The following is a 16,206-nucleotide window of genomic DNA, read 5'->3' as shown; positions in this document are numbered from 1 at the left end:
AGACTTGCCATAAAAAAATCCAATTACTATGACTCGCATTTTAGGTAATTTCATCATTTTAGAGATTCCAACACTGGTTTGATCGTTTCTCTTCTTCAGCATGATCTAAACTCATATCGACTGATGCGGGTCTGTGATGGGGTTGGACATTGGACTTTCGATTGATGCGGGTCGGAATGGGATTGATCATCCATTCGGACTAAAATACCCACAGGGTCGGGTCAGTTTGGCCGTGCAGCCCTATGGCCCTATGCCCCTACCTACATGCTACACAGCCCTACATCCCATCTCGTATGCCATAATTTTCCCGGTTGATTCCAATCTACCGGACTACCGGTGAACTTGGCACCTTTACTTTAGTCGCGATTAGTTTGCTTTAATCTTCAGCGATTTATCTTCTTTTAAGTTTTATCTCGTAAATTGTTTTTAGTCTTGCTTAATTTTGTGAGTTGAAAAAGGGTTGGAAGCAGCAAAACTGGACAAGCATGGTCGTTGTGAAGTAGGCAAATAGCCATGAAGAACAACGACCGAGAGGAGGAGCGAAAGAAGGATCCCTCTCTCAACATCGACTCTAGATTCAATCAAACCCTCAGAAGTGTTCAAGGGTACGTCCTCATATTAGATTCGAGATTCAATTTCTCCTTACTCTAGATTCGAAGGCGTATCTGTTCTTATGATTCCGAATTGCAATTATGAGATTTTCTAGCACAGTGCTTCTGATTTCTCAATTGGAGGGTTGTATTGCAACCAGAATAGAAATTTCATTTGGGTTGCTTTTAGATCTATCAAATTAAGCGAACTACTTGAAAATGTTCATCTGAGTACTGTGCATTTCACTTTTTGTTTGTAGAAATCACAATCAAACGATTATTTAGTTGTCTACCTTTTGATTTCAACTACCCACTGGGATAAAAGCACACTTGAATTGTTTTTCTTCGAATTCTAAATGCTAAGAATACATGTAGTTGTTTTACATGATTACTCAAATTGGAAATGTACATGGTTTTTTTCTAGGTTGTATGCTAATTTATATTGAAACCCTAGTAGAACCCCGAGTGATTTGTCTTTTTAGCTTTATATAGTCGTACAATTACATAGAAGCATTTTGGATTTTGCATAAGTAGTGATAGATCTCTCAACTTGTAAACGATATTGGTGTGAGTGCTGAGTTTTTTGCCAACACTCACTTCATAGAAATGGATAAACTAGAACTTTGGAGTTCGGTGTGAACAGCCCATCTAGATGGATCCTGTGGTCAACTAGCTCTTCAGCTGACTGTCGGAAAGGGATTGAGTACCACATATGAGTTGTATTGGGTCAATGCCCCTCTGCAATTAGCATGTATAGCATGTTTGATTTTGTTGTACTATGATACTCTTCGTGGCTTTACTCTTGTTTGTAGTCTCCTAGGGAGAGGATTATGGATCCTGTGGTCAACTAACTCTTCAGCTGACTGTTGAAAAGAGATTGAGAACCACATGAGTTGTATTGGGTGACTGTGTCTCTGTAATAGCATGCATAGCATGTGTTATTTTGTTGTACTGTGATAGCCTTCATGGCTTTACTCTTGTTTGTAGTCTCCAAGGGAGAGAATTATGGATCCTGTGGTCAACTAACTCTTCAGCTAACTGTTGGAAAGGGATTGAGCACCACATATGAGTTGTATTGGGTGACTGCCCTTCTGCAATAGCATGCATAGCATGTGCTGTTTTGTTGTACTATGATAGCCTTCATACCCTTGCACTTGTTTGTAGTCTCCTAGGTAGAGGATTATGGATCCTGTGGCCAACTAACTCTTCACCTTACTGTTGGAAAGGGATTGAGCACCACATACGAGTTGTATTGGGTAACTGTCCCTATACAATAACATGCATAGCATGCACAGTTTTGTTGTACTATGATAGTCTTTGTGGCTTTGCTCTTCTTTGTAGTCTCCTAGGGGGATTATGGATACTGTGGTCAACTAACTCTTCTTCAACTGTTGGAAAGGGATTGAGTACCACCTATGAGTTGTATTGAGTGACTGCCCCTCTGCAATAGCATGGATAGCATGTGCAGGTTTGTTGTACCATGATAACCTTCGTGGCTTTGCTCTTGTTTGTAGTTTCTAGGAAGAGGATTTTGTAATTTTCATTTTTTTTTTGATTTGCAAATACATAGGCAGGATGGTACTTGACATTCCTTGTATTCGCCTTTGAATTTTGATTGGTTGTAAGATTTACTGATTTTACCCCCATTTAGATGATTAAAATGCAAGCAATAACATTTCTGTCTGATGGACTGAATGATATGTGGGATCAGTTATTAAATTACTTTTGTTATATATCATTGTTTTTTTCCTTTTCATTTTAAAAGCTTCTGGGCCTAGTTATAGATGTATATTTTAGGCGGCATTTGTTACTTTAGAAAGATTTCTTCTTTTGTTCTTATGTTCTCAGGAAGCAGAAAATAGATGTTTTCCCTTTTCCAGCCTCCATCAAATGCGACCTTAGTTGCCATTAATGTTGGAAATACTGAATGCTCTATCTATTCTTCTCTTCATATATTTTCTAGATTGCTTAAAGGACGGAGCTTCCCTGGAAAAGTATTGCTTACCCGGAGGTCAGATCCACTGGATGTCTCTGGCTTATCAGAACACTCTCCAGGTATTGAAAGGAGCCACTCAGAAAATGATCTTGGACCAGGTGAAAACATGGACAGGTCTTCTGAGGTATATATTATTACATTACCTTACCTAATTTCTTTCTTTCTCTCTCTCTCTTTTAAGTTGATACATTATCTGAGTTTCATTATTAAAATAAACAAAACTGTTTCATAATAACAATAAAACAGTGCTTCATAACAAAACTTGATTTTTTTTGGGTATAGGAAGAAGATCATGGTGCAATCAAGCCACCAAACAGTACGACTGCTAATAGGTTAAAATCATCTATTCCAAATATTCAAAATTCATCCAGAGAATCTCAGAAGAACACGACGGGGGCTAGAGCTACTGATTCAGCAAGGGTTATGAAGTTCAAAAAGGAACTCTCTGGACCAACTGTTATATTGGGTATTTGCTTTAATAATTTAATGAATCAATTTCTGTGGTTATTTCAACATTGACACAGATTCTGTTTTTTTTTTTTTTTTTTTCTTTTTTGATTAGTAAACAAATAAATATCTCTTGACAGGCTGACAGACACAAACACATGTTTGCGTTATGACCCAGCTTGGCAGGATGTGTGTGTGTGGACATAAATGCTGTGTTTCAGTATTAATGCTATATGTTGGGCATGGAAAGCCAAGAAATCTAGAAATAGTGTACAAATTCAACTAAGCAATAATGATTAAATAAATTATTAAATTACTATAGATGGTAATCTTAGTAAATAACCTTTATATGCTTTGTTGTGGATTGTTTATTCTTATTGTGTGACATATTGACATCATAGTAGAAATACCGGCAATTTAAGAATATACTGTTCCTCTGGTACTAAGTTGTCTTTTTCTTTTTGATTATTGACAGATCTCAGGATCTTGAATTAATGTAAAAGGAATTGCATTATAGATGAAAACAGTTTACGCTCCTATTTTATTACAATTGAAACCACCTGGCTTGGCGGGGATCCGTACAGTTCAACCTGATTCACTCCTGCTCTTGCAATGAATCAGCTATGCTGTTGGCTGATTTTCTAACCTATCCAAATGAGGTGTTCATTCTGGAAGGATCCAATTTTCCTCAGACTACCAAGCGAGGACAGACCTAATACAGCTCGACTTGGTTTGCTCCTTCTGCTGCAAGCAAATTGCTAGGTTGTTGGGGGGGGGATCCAGTACAGTTCAGCCTGATTCACTTCTGCTCTTGCAATGAATCAGCTATAGCTGATTTTCTAACCTATCCAAATGAGGTGTTCATTCTGGAAGGATCCAATTTTCCTCAGACTACCAAGTGAGGGCAGACCTAATACGGCTCGACTTGGTTTGCTCCTTCTGTTGCAAGCAAATCTGCTAGGTTGTTGGTGATCTTCTAATCAATCTTAGTGAAATGTTCATTTTGGAAGTAAAAAATCTAGCCTCTCCAGTGGCATGATGGAGCACACACAAAACTTTGCCCTCTTCTTGCATCCACTCCATCTCCACCTATTTCTTCCACTTACAATTGGGGGGATCCAAAGAAATACTCCGCCAAGTCCATGACTTCAGCCTAAATTGTAGTCCTATCTCCCATGGAACCTGAATACACCATGACAATGTCTCATTCATGGTTTCCCACTTATTTCAGTATGGGAACCATGAATTTTAGTTTTGATAGCATTTGAGGGCAGTGCTGTCTTTCCTTTGGTGGTACTGAATTTTGATGGGAGTTGTGTGGGCAATCCTGGCCCCTCTGGAATTGGCTGTGTAATCAGAGATGAGGAAGGAAATATACACGTTGTCTTCTCAGGCCCAATTGAGCAAGGTGATGTGGCATCAGCAGAATTCTTGGCTGCTGTTTTTGGAGTTGAGAAAGCCAAAGAATTGGGTATTGAAAGATTAATTATTGAAGGCGATTCCAAAACAGTAGTAGAATGGCTAAAGAAGGGAGAGGGAGTGTCTTGGCACCTAAGGAATGCACTTAGGCGTTTCAAATGGCTCTCTAGGGGCATGGTTATTCTGGTTAATTGGATTAGAAGATCTGCCAATAGTCTGGCAGATGGTCTTGCTAAGCAAAAGTTTCAGACAGAGTATGTTTTGGGCTCAGCTGTAATGTTTGTGGGGTTTAGACATCTGGTCTCTTCTGTTTCTTCCACAATGTTTTGTTTCTCTGCTTTCTTTTAAAATTAATAAAATCCTTTCATGTGTTACTGATAGAAAACATTATTTTCTTGATCAATTTCATCGATGGATCACTTAGCTATGTTTATTTTTCTCCATATAAATAAATGCAATTCTTCACTTTATTCTGAGTAAGGGATCATTATTTTCACTTTAGAACATTAAGTGTAGAGGCAGCTCAAAATTAGTCAATGATGGAACATTATTTTTGTGATCAATCTCATAGATTGGTCACTTAGCTATGTTTATTTTTCTCCATACAATTATATGCATTTCTTCACTTATGAGCTGGTTGATTGATCAACCTGCACATAGTCAAATTAATTTTGCAAGTTAATGTTCTAATCTATATAAATGAGAGGTAATATAAATGTGTATGATCTTTATTGTACCCATTGACACCATTCAATATTGCATCATGTTTTAGTGGTTGCAGTGCCAATTTGTTCCACTATCACTGTCAGTTAAAGGGAGGATAACATTACTATTTGCCCTGCTATTTTTATTTCTGGTTAAATGTTTCATATGAATAGATATCTTGAAAGCATCTGCTGCGCTTATAATGTCCTTTTGAAAGCTTTTAATTGCCTGTTTGCCTCAACCACTGGATTTCTTTTTCTATTTGTTGGTTCCAATTGTCCAATTTTATAATTTATGTTCCTTTTTTAATACATTTTTGATGTTTCTTTTGCATCATATAGAGACATTACGTGAGTTATCTTGGAGTGGCGTACCTCCATATATGCGCCCAAATGTATGGAGGCTTCTTTTGGTAAGTCCAGTTTTAACTAAATTTACTGTTCTGAGTCTTCTTGAATTGATAGGAGACCTTCTGTGGTAGTTCTATGTTTGGTAAATGATAACTAACCAATATAGGGTTATGACAACTAGACGTAATTCTGAGAGAGTAAATTGACTAGGACTATGTCAATTAAAATAAGGGAAGTTGTCAAAAACTCACCATGAGTTTTCAGCATTTCTCTTAAACTCACCACAACTTTTCAAAATGTCTAAAACTCACCATGTCACTAACTTGACGTTAAAGAGACTAACTGCTGTTAATATATTACCATTTTAACCTTCATAGAAAAATATAAAATATAAAATATAAAATATAAACATATATAAAATGTATACATATATTTTAATATTTAGATATGAAAAAAAAGGAAAAGTTCAAATAATATTTTCAAATATAAAATACATAAAAACACAGAAATTGAAAAATATAAAAAATTATAGAAATTGCACACAAAATAAAAAACTATAGAAATTGCACACAAAATAAAAAATTATTTTAAAATTATAGAAACTATAGAAATTGAAAAACAAAATTGTAAAAAAAACACCAAAAACGATAGAAAAACACAGAAATTGCAAATAAATAACAAAAAATACAGGAAATTTTATAGGTTGTAGATAGAAAAATATAAAAAAATAGAAAAATGTAAAAAAACAGAAATTATAACAAAACATTAGAAATTATAACAAAACGCTAAAATGTAAAAAAAAGAAAATTGAAAAATGAAAAAGACCCTTTTCCTCTAACTCGCCATTCAAGGGTGATTTGGTCATAAAAATTGTTATTTATGCTGATGTGGACACCTCTGTTAAGAAACATTAACGGTGCACTAACGGAAGGTGAATTTTGGAAAATGAAAACTTACTGACATGGTGAGTTTTAGACATTTTGAAAAGTTGTGGTGAGTTTAAGAGAAATGCTGAAAACGCATGGCGAGTTTTAGACAATTTCCCTTAAAATAAGGACTAGAGCTATCTAATACTTGTTGTAGCTATGGTTGCTTGTAAAAATATATCATTGAAGGATCAATTCGTTTGCATGACCTTGTAATAGTGTTGTTGGGTTGTGAATGTATAGCTTCATTTCAGGGAATATACTTGTAAAAAAAGAATGTAATGTTTACATTACTGTTCTAAATGACTTAAAATAAAGTTATCATTACAATTAAATCCCAGTGATTTTCAAAACAAGATATATTTTTATGGATAAGAAGTATGGTAACCACATCTATATGCCTTTGAAGGAACCAAAAAGTGCCAAGGGCAATCCAAGCCAATGTATGAACTCCATTGAACATCAAGTGAAAAAACAGAAAACATCTCATTTGACATGCCAGAACTCTAGTTCAACCCCATTGCACCTCCTCTTTCAAGACCATAAGCAATCATGTTAGCAGATCTTGTAATCCATTTAAACAAAGGGTTTAATGTGGAAAGGGGAGGTAACATCTCGCACCTCCTTTTAGGCTGATTGTACACTTTTTCTATTCTTAATAAAAATATAACTCATTTATCAAAAAAGGGGTTTAATGTGGAAGGAAAATAGCTGAACAATTGGGTTTACAAGTTTAGGAAGTGGAGCAAACTAAAGTCTATTCTAGGAAAAAAGAAAGTGAGCAAGAAAAAGAAATCAGAACTGAACAGACTAAAATTAGATGTGGAAGGTGAATGTGGGATTGAGGATTTGAGGGTATTTATAGAAAGATTTAATGAAGATCATAAGCTGGAACGTTAGAGGTTTGGGTAGCGCTAGAAAGAGGAGGGTAATTAAGGATTTGTTGAAGAGAGAGACCAGATATAGTTCTGATTCAGGAAACAAAGCTAACAGAGATGGACAAGTAGGTAAGGGTTGTATGGCTAGGGGAACTAGCTAGACAGTGTTGTCGTAATGGGGAGTCTCTGGTGGTCTAATCACTGTGGATGGATGGTGTGGTGGAATCATTAGAAGAGCTGGTGGGAAAATTTTCAGTTTCTGTAAAATTTAAGAATGTTAGCAATGGATTCATTTGGGTGCTAATGTTTATAGACCCAACTCATATAGAGAAAGAAGAGAATGTGGGAAGAACTTGTTGATATTAGGGGTCTGTGGGAGGGCCTGTGGTGTTTAGGAGATTGTAATGTGGTTGGATTCACCGAAGAGGCATGTAACCCCAATTCGTTGTCACTACCAATATGAGAACATTCAATTAGTTTGTAGGTGAGTGTGAATTGAAGGAAATCCCCCTACACCAAGCAAAATTTATGTGGTCAAATCGACAAACTTCTCCTACCTGTTTGAAGTTAGATAGATTCTTTTTCAATCTTGTGTGGGAAGCACATTGGGAAGGATTGGTGTCTAGAACTTTGCCAAGGGTCACATCTGATCATTGCCTGATTAGAATTGGAATAGAGGATTTCCTTAGTGGTCCTACCCTATTCAGATTTGAGAACACGTGGTTGAGTCATCCAGATTTTTTAAAGAAGATGGAAGGATGGCTGAAGGAAGAATGGAGGGGAGTGACTTAGAAAGGGATTAGATTCCATAGGAAGATACAGAGGTTAAAGGGGAATATCAAAGAGTTGAGGAACTATATCTCTTTGGGAGGCAGAAAAACCCTAATAAATTCTTCCCTTTCTAACCTACCCATTTATTATCTCTCAGTTTTCAAAATGTCCCTTAAGGAGGCTGTGAAGGAAAAGATTATGTGTGGTTTTTATGGGAGCTAGGCGAAGATAAAAGGGATCATTTGGTTAAATGGGAGACTGTTTGTAAAAGAAAGGATCTAGGGAGATTGGGTTTAGGTAATATAGGGAAGAAGAATGTAGCATTGTTGGGTAAATGGTTATGGAGGTGGTCTTTTGAGAGGGAGAGGTAATGGCACTGGGTGATAGAGAGTATACATGGACAGGCATGCAATGGTTGGGTTGCAAGGATATCTTCACAGGGAACTTTGGCTTTACCCTGGAAGGCTATTCATGATAGAGTCTCATGACTCTCATCAGGTAAGCTGCTTGTACTGGAGATAAAATTCTGTTTTGGGAGGATGTTTGGATCAAGTGTTCGGCTCTTTAGGATCTCTTTTCTGCTTTGCACTCTCTTTCCCTGCTTAAGAATGAATCTGTCCAAAGATATGTTTCTTCTTCCTTTGTGTTAGGCTTAAATTGGGACCTGAATTCTAGAAGAGGGTTGAGGGATTTTGAATTGGGCTTGTTTGCATCTTTGTTGAGTTGCTTGGAAATGTTTATTTGGACCCTTCTAACCTTGATAACTGAATTTGTACTCCCAGCCTCTTTGGGTCCTTGTGCCTCTTTCCTTTGCTCTTTGTGCTCCTCTTCCCCTTCCCCCAGCCGTTCCCTAAGAAAGAAATTTGGCTAAAAGAGGGGGACAAAAACACACACTTTTTCCATAAAATTGCAAATGCAAGAGCTAGAGCTTCTGCAATTACCTGGTTGGAAGGGGAGGGTAGGGTGGGGGATTTTGAGGCAGACATGAAGACAGTGGCAATCAGCTTTTATAAAAATCTGTATAAAGAATCCTGGTTCTTTAGACCATTTCCTAGGTCCCTTCCCTTTAAACAGTTGAGTGATGTGCAATCCACTTTCATTGAAAGACCTTTCACGGAGGAGGAAATAAAAGCAGCAATTAAGATGTTGGTAGATGAGAAATTCCCGGGGCCAGATGGACTTACAAATCTTTTCTACATTAAATGCTGGGACTTTGTGAAACAGGATATTCTGAATGTCTTTCATGGCTTTTATGAGAGAGGTTCATTGCAGAGGAATTTAAACACTATCTTTATTACCCTTATTCCGAAGATTGAAGGTGCAGTGAACATAAAAGATTTCAGGCCGATTAGTCTTATGCATAGCTTCTATAAAATCTTAGCCAAAGTTCTTGCTGAGAGAATGAAAGGGGTTCTCGGTAGTGTTATCTCTAACAATCAAAGTGCCTTTTTTCCGGGTAGACAGATGCTTGATTCAGTTCTTATTGCCAATGAGCTTATTCACTCAAGGAGAAAAGAAGGTTCCCCAGGGCTGATCTGTAAACTTGATATTGGAAAGGCTTATGATCATGTCAACTTGAGATGTGTTGATCTTGTGTTGCAGAAGATGGATTTTGGGCAGAAATGGAGGAACTGGATAAAAGTATGTATCACCTCTCCAAAATTTTCAGTCTTGATTAATGGACAATCTGTAGGCTTCTTTGATGGTTCCAGGGGTCTTAGACAGGGTGGTCCCTTGTCTCCATTACTATTTATGTGTAAGGGAGATCCTCACTTTGTTTTGTAAAAATGGTGCTGAATCTAGTGAGTGGGAAGGGTTTGCAATTACTCTGGAGGGGGAGAAGGTGAACATTCTCCAATTTGCAGATGATACTTTATGTTTTGTGGATGCTTCTCCCTCCCAGGTGGACTTAATTCTTGGGATCTTATCTTGGTTTGAGGTGGTCTCTGGCCTTAAAGTCAATTGGAATAAAAGTCAACTCATTCCAGTGGGTCAGGTATCCAACTTAGCTGATTGTGCGGAAATTTTGGCATGTCAGGTTGTGTCTCTTCTAGTTAAATATTTAGGTCTTCCTCTGGGTGCGAGTTGTGGGCTATCTTCAATTTGGGACTCGGTTATTGAAAGAATGGAGAGAAAATTGGCATCTTGGAAGGCAAAATACCTTTCTTTTGGGGGTAGGGTAACTTTGATTAAGAGCACACTATCCAATTTACCTACCTATTTCCTCTCCCTTTTCCTTATTCCTAACAAAGTTGCAAGAAAGCTTGAAAAACTTCAAAGGAGATTTGTGGTTTAGGCATAAAGAGGAGAAAAAAATTCATCTTGTTAGTTGGGATCAAGTCTGCCTCCCCAAGGATGAAGGTGGTTTAGGCATAAAGAAGTTGAAATCTTTTAATTCTGCCCTTCTCTATAAGTGGATCTGGAGATTTGTGGCTGAAAATGATGCCTGGTGGAGATCTCTCATTGCTGGTAAGTATGGAGTGGAGTGGGGCAACTGGAGAACTAGGGACCCTCCTCCCAGTTGGGGAAACTCTCTGTGGAAAGGGATAATGAAGAACTTCTTTGTTCTTGCTGATGGGATCTCAATTAAAGTCGACAATGGTAGTAGAACCAAGTTTTGGAAGGATTCTTGGTGCTTGGATGGCCCCCTTGCTGAATCTTTTCCTCTCCTCTTTCAGTGTGCATCTAACCAAGAGGCTTCTGTTGCTGAGTGTTGCAACTTATCTGGAGATTCAGTTATTTGGTCCCCTGCCTTTAGAAGGAACCTTTTCGATTGGGAGTTGGAAGAGATAATGAACATGTTAACCATTCTTCAGAATCAAGAGGTTGATTTCTGCTCAGAAGATAAGTGGTATTGAAAGTGGAATCCAGATGGTGTTTTCTCTGTCAAGTCTTTGGCTTCCAAACTTCGTAGAATGGGTGCCACTGATTTCCCTTGCCATCAGGTGAGGAATCCCATTAGCCCATCTAAATCCAATTTTCTAGTTTGGACTATGGTTCTAATAAAATGTCTGGCTAGAGCTAATCTTGTGAGAAGGGGCATTCAGCTTTTGGACCTTTCAAGCAGTTTGTGTGGAAACAATTCTGAAACTACCGATCATTTGTGCATTCACTGCCCGTTTTCTTCTCAGCTGTGGAATCATTTCTTCAGCTCTATGAACTTAAGATGGGCTATGTCAAGTTCGGTAAAGGAGCTTTGTGTTGCTGGAATATTAATGGGCTTAACAAGAAAAGGAAGATAGTGTGGAACACTATTCCTAGTGCTGTCTTATGGTCCATCTGGTCTGAGAGGAATAAAAGGATTTTATAATGAGGCTTTAAGTCCTGAAGAGTTAATCCAGAAAGCAGTGGGCAATTAATCTCTTGGGTGTCAGTCTTTGAGGAGTTCAGAAATTGTAATTTGTTTGTTGTTTTTCATTCCAGTTCTTGGTGGAATATGTAATTGCTGATTTGTTCAGTCGGCCTTTCTGGGACTGATCTCAGCTTGTTTGTGTAGCTTTTGATTCAATAAATATTACGTTACCTTTTTCCAAAAAAAAGTTCCCAAAAAGAGGCATGAGATGCAGCCTCAAATCAAAACAAAGAATTACAGTTTAGCCCAAAACATCTAACTCCTATGCATCCCTTGTTTAGCTAGTGAGTCTGCTATTTACTGATCTTCTTTCCCATTGGAATTGGACTGACATGTTTGTAGTTAGCCATCTGAATCTTCGTAAAACCCCCTTATAGGACCAGGCTGCTGTTTCTGGTTCTTTTAACCACTGGATCACCAGCTTGGAATCACCTTTGATTAAAAGTTGTTCACAACTCAGTTCTTTGGCAAACTCAGCTCCTTGTATCACTGCTTGAATTTCTGCAATAACTGAACCCCCTACTCCTATAGGGCCAGAATATAAAGCGATACTTAACCCCTCTGCTTTTCTAAACACTCCCCCAATACCAGAAGGTCCCGGATTGCCTAAACTGCTACCATCAAAGTTGAGCTTATTCGCTTAATGAATACCCTCTCCAGGAGGTTTCCATTCTATTGACGGTTTACTTCTCGCACTAGAACTTTTGGCAGCCACTCCACTTCCCAATTTCTCCATAAATCATTGAAAGAGAACAGAGAAAAGAGTTCCAAAGTCTTCACCTAGTTGATGGCTCTATTAATTAAACATTCCTAAACATTGACCTCATTCCTTTCCTTCTCATAAAGAATTCTGGAATTTCTTTCCTCCCAGACAGCCCTAGCACATCTCCACAAGGCTCTACCTCTTTTCTTAGGCCACTTGAAGGTTGTAGATTGCTAATCTACATTGGCATTGTCCACCTGCACCCAAAAAGACTAAAAAGTCTTTCCCAGAGACCTACATCAAAAGGACATGATAGTATTAAATGGTAACAACTTTCTCCATTTGCTTTGCAGAGGACACTCCAATTGGGGGAGATACTGAGACAAGGTCTTCTTGTTTGCAGGTTGTCCAAAGTGTATAGTTTCTCAAGAGAGGCCTCCCAACAAAGAGCTCGTACTTTAGGAGTGTTAGAATACACAAATCAGGGGTATTTTGGTCATTTGGGTTTATCTATTTGAGAGTGAAAGGTCTATTTTATTTAAGTTTAAGTTATGTGTCCCATCACTTATGAGGGACAATATGGTCTTTTCTTGTAACTATGTTATTGGAGATGAATACAAGTGGGTTGGCTAGAGGTGGACTGATTTTTCCTAATCTGGCCGAACCCTTCTTCTTCTTTTCTACTTTAACCTAGAATCAAATAGGGAGTTCACATGGTATCGGAGCAATAAAACCTAGTTCTCTTTTCCTTTTTTTTTTCTTTCCTCATTGTTTGTCTTCTTCCTGGGTTCGCCGCCAACTATTTCAGCTTTCTTCGATTTTCTTCTAGCCTGAGTGGAAGCTCGACAAGAGGCCAAAAATGAGTGGTCGTTTTGTGGTTTTGGAGGTGAGTATGCCTCCAGTTACTGTGGTGCTGGTCGTTGAGGTTGTGTACTAGATGCCCTCTATTCTGTGATACGAAGAGGGCTGTTTATGGATAGGTATGAGCAGTTCTGTTTTTTGCCCAAATAGTGGACTGCAAATGCTGTGTTTTGGTGCAAAATATTTTTTTGTGGAGGTTTGAAGTGATTAGTATGCATATCAGCCTTGTTCTTCTCTGTTTTTACCTCATATGTGTGCTGAAAGTAGAGTTTTTCGACTGCTGAAGTTCACGACAGCAGTGGTGTGGTGGCGGTTGTATTGTGTTGAATGGTGTGTGGGTGATTCTGAATAGTTGAAAGTGAAACCTTGTGTCGTGTGGTGGTGTTTATACTGATTTCTGTGTTTGGTTTAATGGCTGAGTGACTTCAGCCCTTGTATTTGGTGTGTGAATGGTTATGCAGTGTGCAGTACATGTGTTTGATTTAATGACTGAGTGATTTCAGTTTTTGTATTTGATGTGCAATGTGTATTTGAAGAAGTTGGTGGTGCTGAGAGTGAGATAAGTTTTGTGGAAGTGCGTGAAGTTGTGCTGAATATTTGAAGGTGAATTAGTTAAGATGGCATCGATTGGAGATGGGAATGACAATAAAACAGGCGTTATGATTCCTCCAGATTACCTAAATGTTCAAATGACATCTGTTAAGTTGAATGGTGAGAATTATGTGCTGTGGGCAAAATCTATGGAGGTGTTTTTAAAGGCCAAGAAAAAAGTAAAACATGTGAGAGAGGAGAAATCCTCCTCTGATTCTTCGGGGTTTAGTGACTGGGAATAGGAAGATGCACAAATAATGACATGGCTGTGGAATAGCATGGAACAAAAAATTAGCGTGAACTTTATGTTCCTAGATACAACTAAAGAAATCTGGGATCATGCTAAGAAACTGTACTCCGGACAAGACCATACAACTAGGGTGTATCAGTTGTACCAAGAGTACTTTAATCTGAAGCAAGGCAGTCAAAGTTTGGAGGAATACTATGCAAGTCTGAGGAATATCCGAAATGAGCTCAATGTGTATCATCCTCTGACACAGGATGTTCAGATTCAGCAACAACAGCGTGAACAACTTGATGTGACAAGGTTTCTGGTGGGTTTGAAGGCTGAATATGAGCCTGTCCGTGCACAAATATTGGGGGGGGTCTGCTCTTCCCTCACTTGAAGAAGTTTTTGCCCGTCTCAGGAGGACATCTATTGAGTCTATAGAGCATTCTTCTCTCTCAGACATATCTGGTTTTGTGGTGACTAGAGGGGGAGGCCGTGGAAATAGAGGTGGTGGTGGTGGTCGTGGCCTTCCAGGTAACCGTGGTGGTCCCATGTTTAACCGTGCTGGTGGCTGGAGTGGAGGTCGGGACTCAGGGGGAGGTCATGGTAAAGGAAGAAGTAATGCCCCTAGGAAGTGTACACACTGTGGATTAGAGGGGCACACGGTTAATTTCTGCTATGATTTACATGGTCCACCCAACACTTGGGCTAACCATGCTGTGACTAAGGGTAGTGGTACAATTACTGAAAGTCAGCAAATTGACCCGATTCCCTCCACATCTACTGGTGCTTTTGGGAAGGAGATGGTGAGTGTACCCCGTGCAGTATATGAGCAGTTCCTTCAGACATCTCAGCAGAATACAGCTACCCTTGCCCATTCAGGTATGGCTTGCTTGGCTTCCAAGCCTTCACCCTGGATCATTGACTCCGGAGCCTCGGACCATATGTCTGGGACTCCTAATGTATTTTCTTCTCTTTCTCGGTCCTCCGCATCTCAAACAGTTACTCTTGCTAATGGTTCTACATCTCCCATCTGTGGTGTTGGTGATGTTGATCTCTCCTCCTTGTCTTTATCATCTGTTTTATATGTTCCCAAGTTCCCTTTTAACCTTATGTCTGTTAGTAGATTAACCGAGTCACTTAATCGTTCCATAACCTTTTATCCCTCTTCTTGTGTGTTTCAGGATCTCAAGATGGGGATGAAGATTGGTGGAGGGCATGAGGCAGGTGGATTGTATTACCTTGATGGTGGTGGTCCTCCAGTAGCTTTTCAGTCTTCTCTTACTCCTCTTCAATGGCACTGCAGACTTGGTCATCCTTCTCTCAAGGCTCTGAAGTTGATGGTTCATTCTTTGAGTCATCTTTCATCTTTGGATTGTGAGTCATGCCAGCTTGGGAAACATCATAGAGTCTCTTTTAGTCCAAGAGTTGATAGTCGTGTCTCGAGTCCTTTTTCTTTAGTTCATTTTGATGTCTGGGGTCCGATCAAAGTAATGTCATACAATGGCTATAAGTATTTTGTAATTTTTGTTGATGACTTTTCAAGGGTGACATGGATTTATATTATGAAAGATCGCAGTGAAGTGTTTTCTATTTTTCAAAAATTTTATGCTGAAATACGTACCCAATTTGGTGTTCATATTAAAATTCTTCGCTTCGATAATGCCAAAGAGTACACCTCAATACCATTTCAACAATACTTAGAGCACCATGGGATAATTCATCAAACTTCTTGTGCCTACACCCCACAACAGAACGGTGTAGTTGAACGGAAAAATTGACATCTCCTTGAAATTGCTCTTCCTCCTGGTAAGCATGCTGTTGGGTGTAAGTGGGTCTACACAGTGAAGTATCTCCCAGATGGCAGTGTGGAGCGATTGAAGGCCAGGTTAGTGGCCAAGGGCTATTCTCAGCTGTATGGTGTGGACTATATGGAGACATTTTCTCTTGTGGCTAAAATTGGTTCAGTTCGGGTGTTGATTTCATTAGCTGCTATGTATGATTGGCCTCTTGTGCAATTGGACATAAAAAATGCTTTCCTACATGGTGATCTCATTGAGGAAGTGTATATGGAGCAACCGCCAGGGTTTGTTACTCAGGGGGAGGTTGGTAAGGTTTGTAGACTCAAAAAGGCAATTTATGGACTGAAACAATCTCTACGCGCATGGTTTGGGAGGTTCAGTGAAGTAGTGAAAGCATTTGGGATGAAACAGTGTCAGGTAGACCATTCTGTGTTCATACACGACTCAAAAGATGGGAAAATCTTGCTAGTGGTGTATGTGGATGATATTGTCATAACTGGGAGTGACAATAACGGGATTGACAGGTTGAAGAAATTCCTATAGGACCACTTCAATACGAAAGATTTGGGTAAGCTGAAATACTTCT

The 16,206-nt window shown here is 38.9% G+C and overlaps 1 protein-coding gene across 1 annotated transcript in view; it reads left to right on the top strand.

The window, feature by feature from the left end:
- Window positions 1-422: 422 nt before the first annotated feature.
- Window positions 423-16,206, top strand: part of LOC104605264 (uncharacterized) — a 52,397-nt gene continuing 36,613 nt past the window's right edge. Inside the window, exons 1-4 of the mRNA XM_010269951.2 lie at window positions 423-605; window positions 2,554-2,710; window positions 2,869-3,052; window positions 5,499-5,569. Of these exons, the coding sequence (XP_010268253.1) occupies window positions 514-605; window positions 2,554-2,710; window positions 2,869-3,052; window positions 5,499-5,569 (504 nt within the window). The 5' untranslated portion in view covers window positions 423-513. The remainder of the gene's footprint in view (window positions 606-2,553; window positions 2,711-2,868; window positions 3,053-5,498; window positions 5,570-16,206) is intronic.

The sequence above is a fragment of the Nelumbo nucifera genome, chromosome 1 (assembly GCF_055504915.1).
Source record: "Nelumbo nucifera cultivar China Antique chromosome 1, China Antique-T2T, whole genome shotgun sequence".
Lineage (NCBI taxonomy): Eukaryota > Viridiplantae > Streptophyta > Magnoliopsida > Proteales > Nelumbonaceae > Nelumbo > Nelumbo nucifera.
This window is presented reverse-complemented; position numbering and strand designations above follow the sequence as displayed.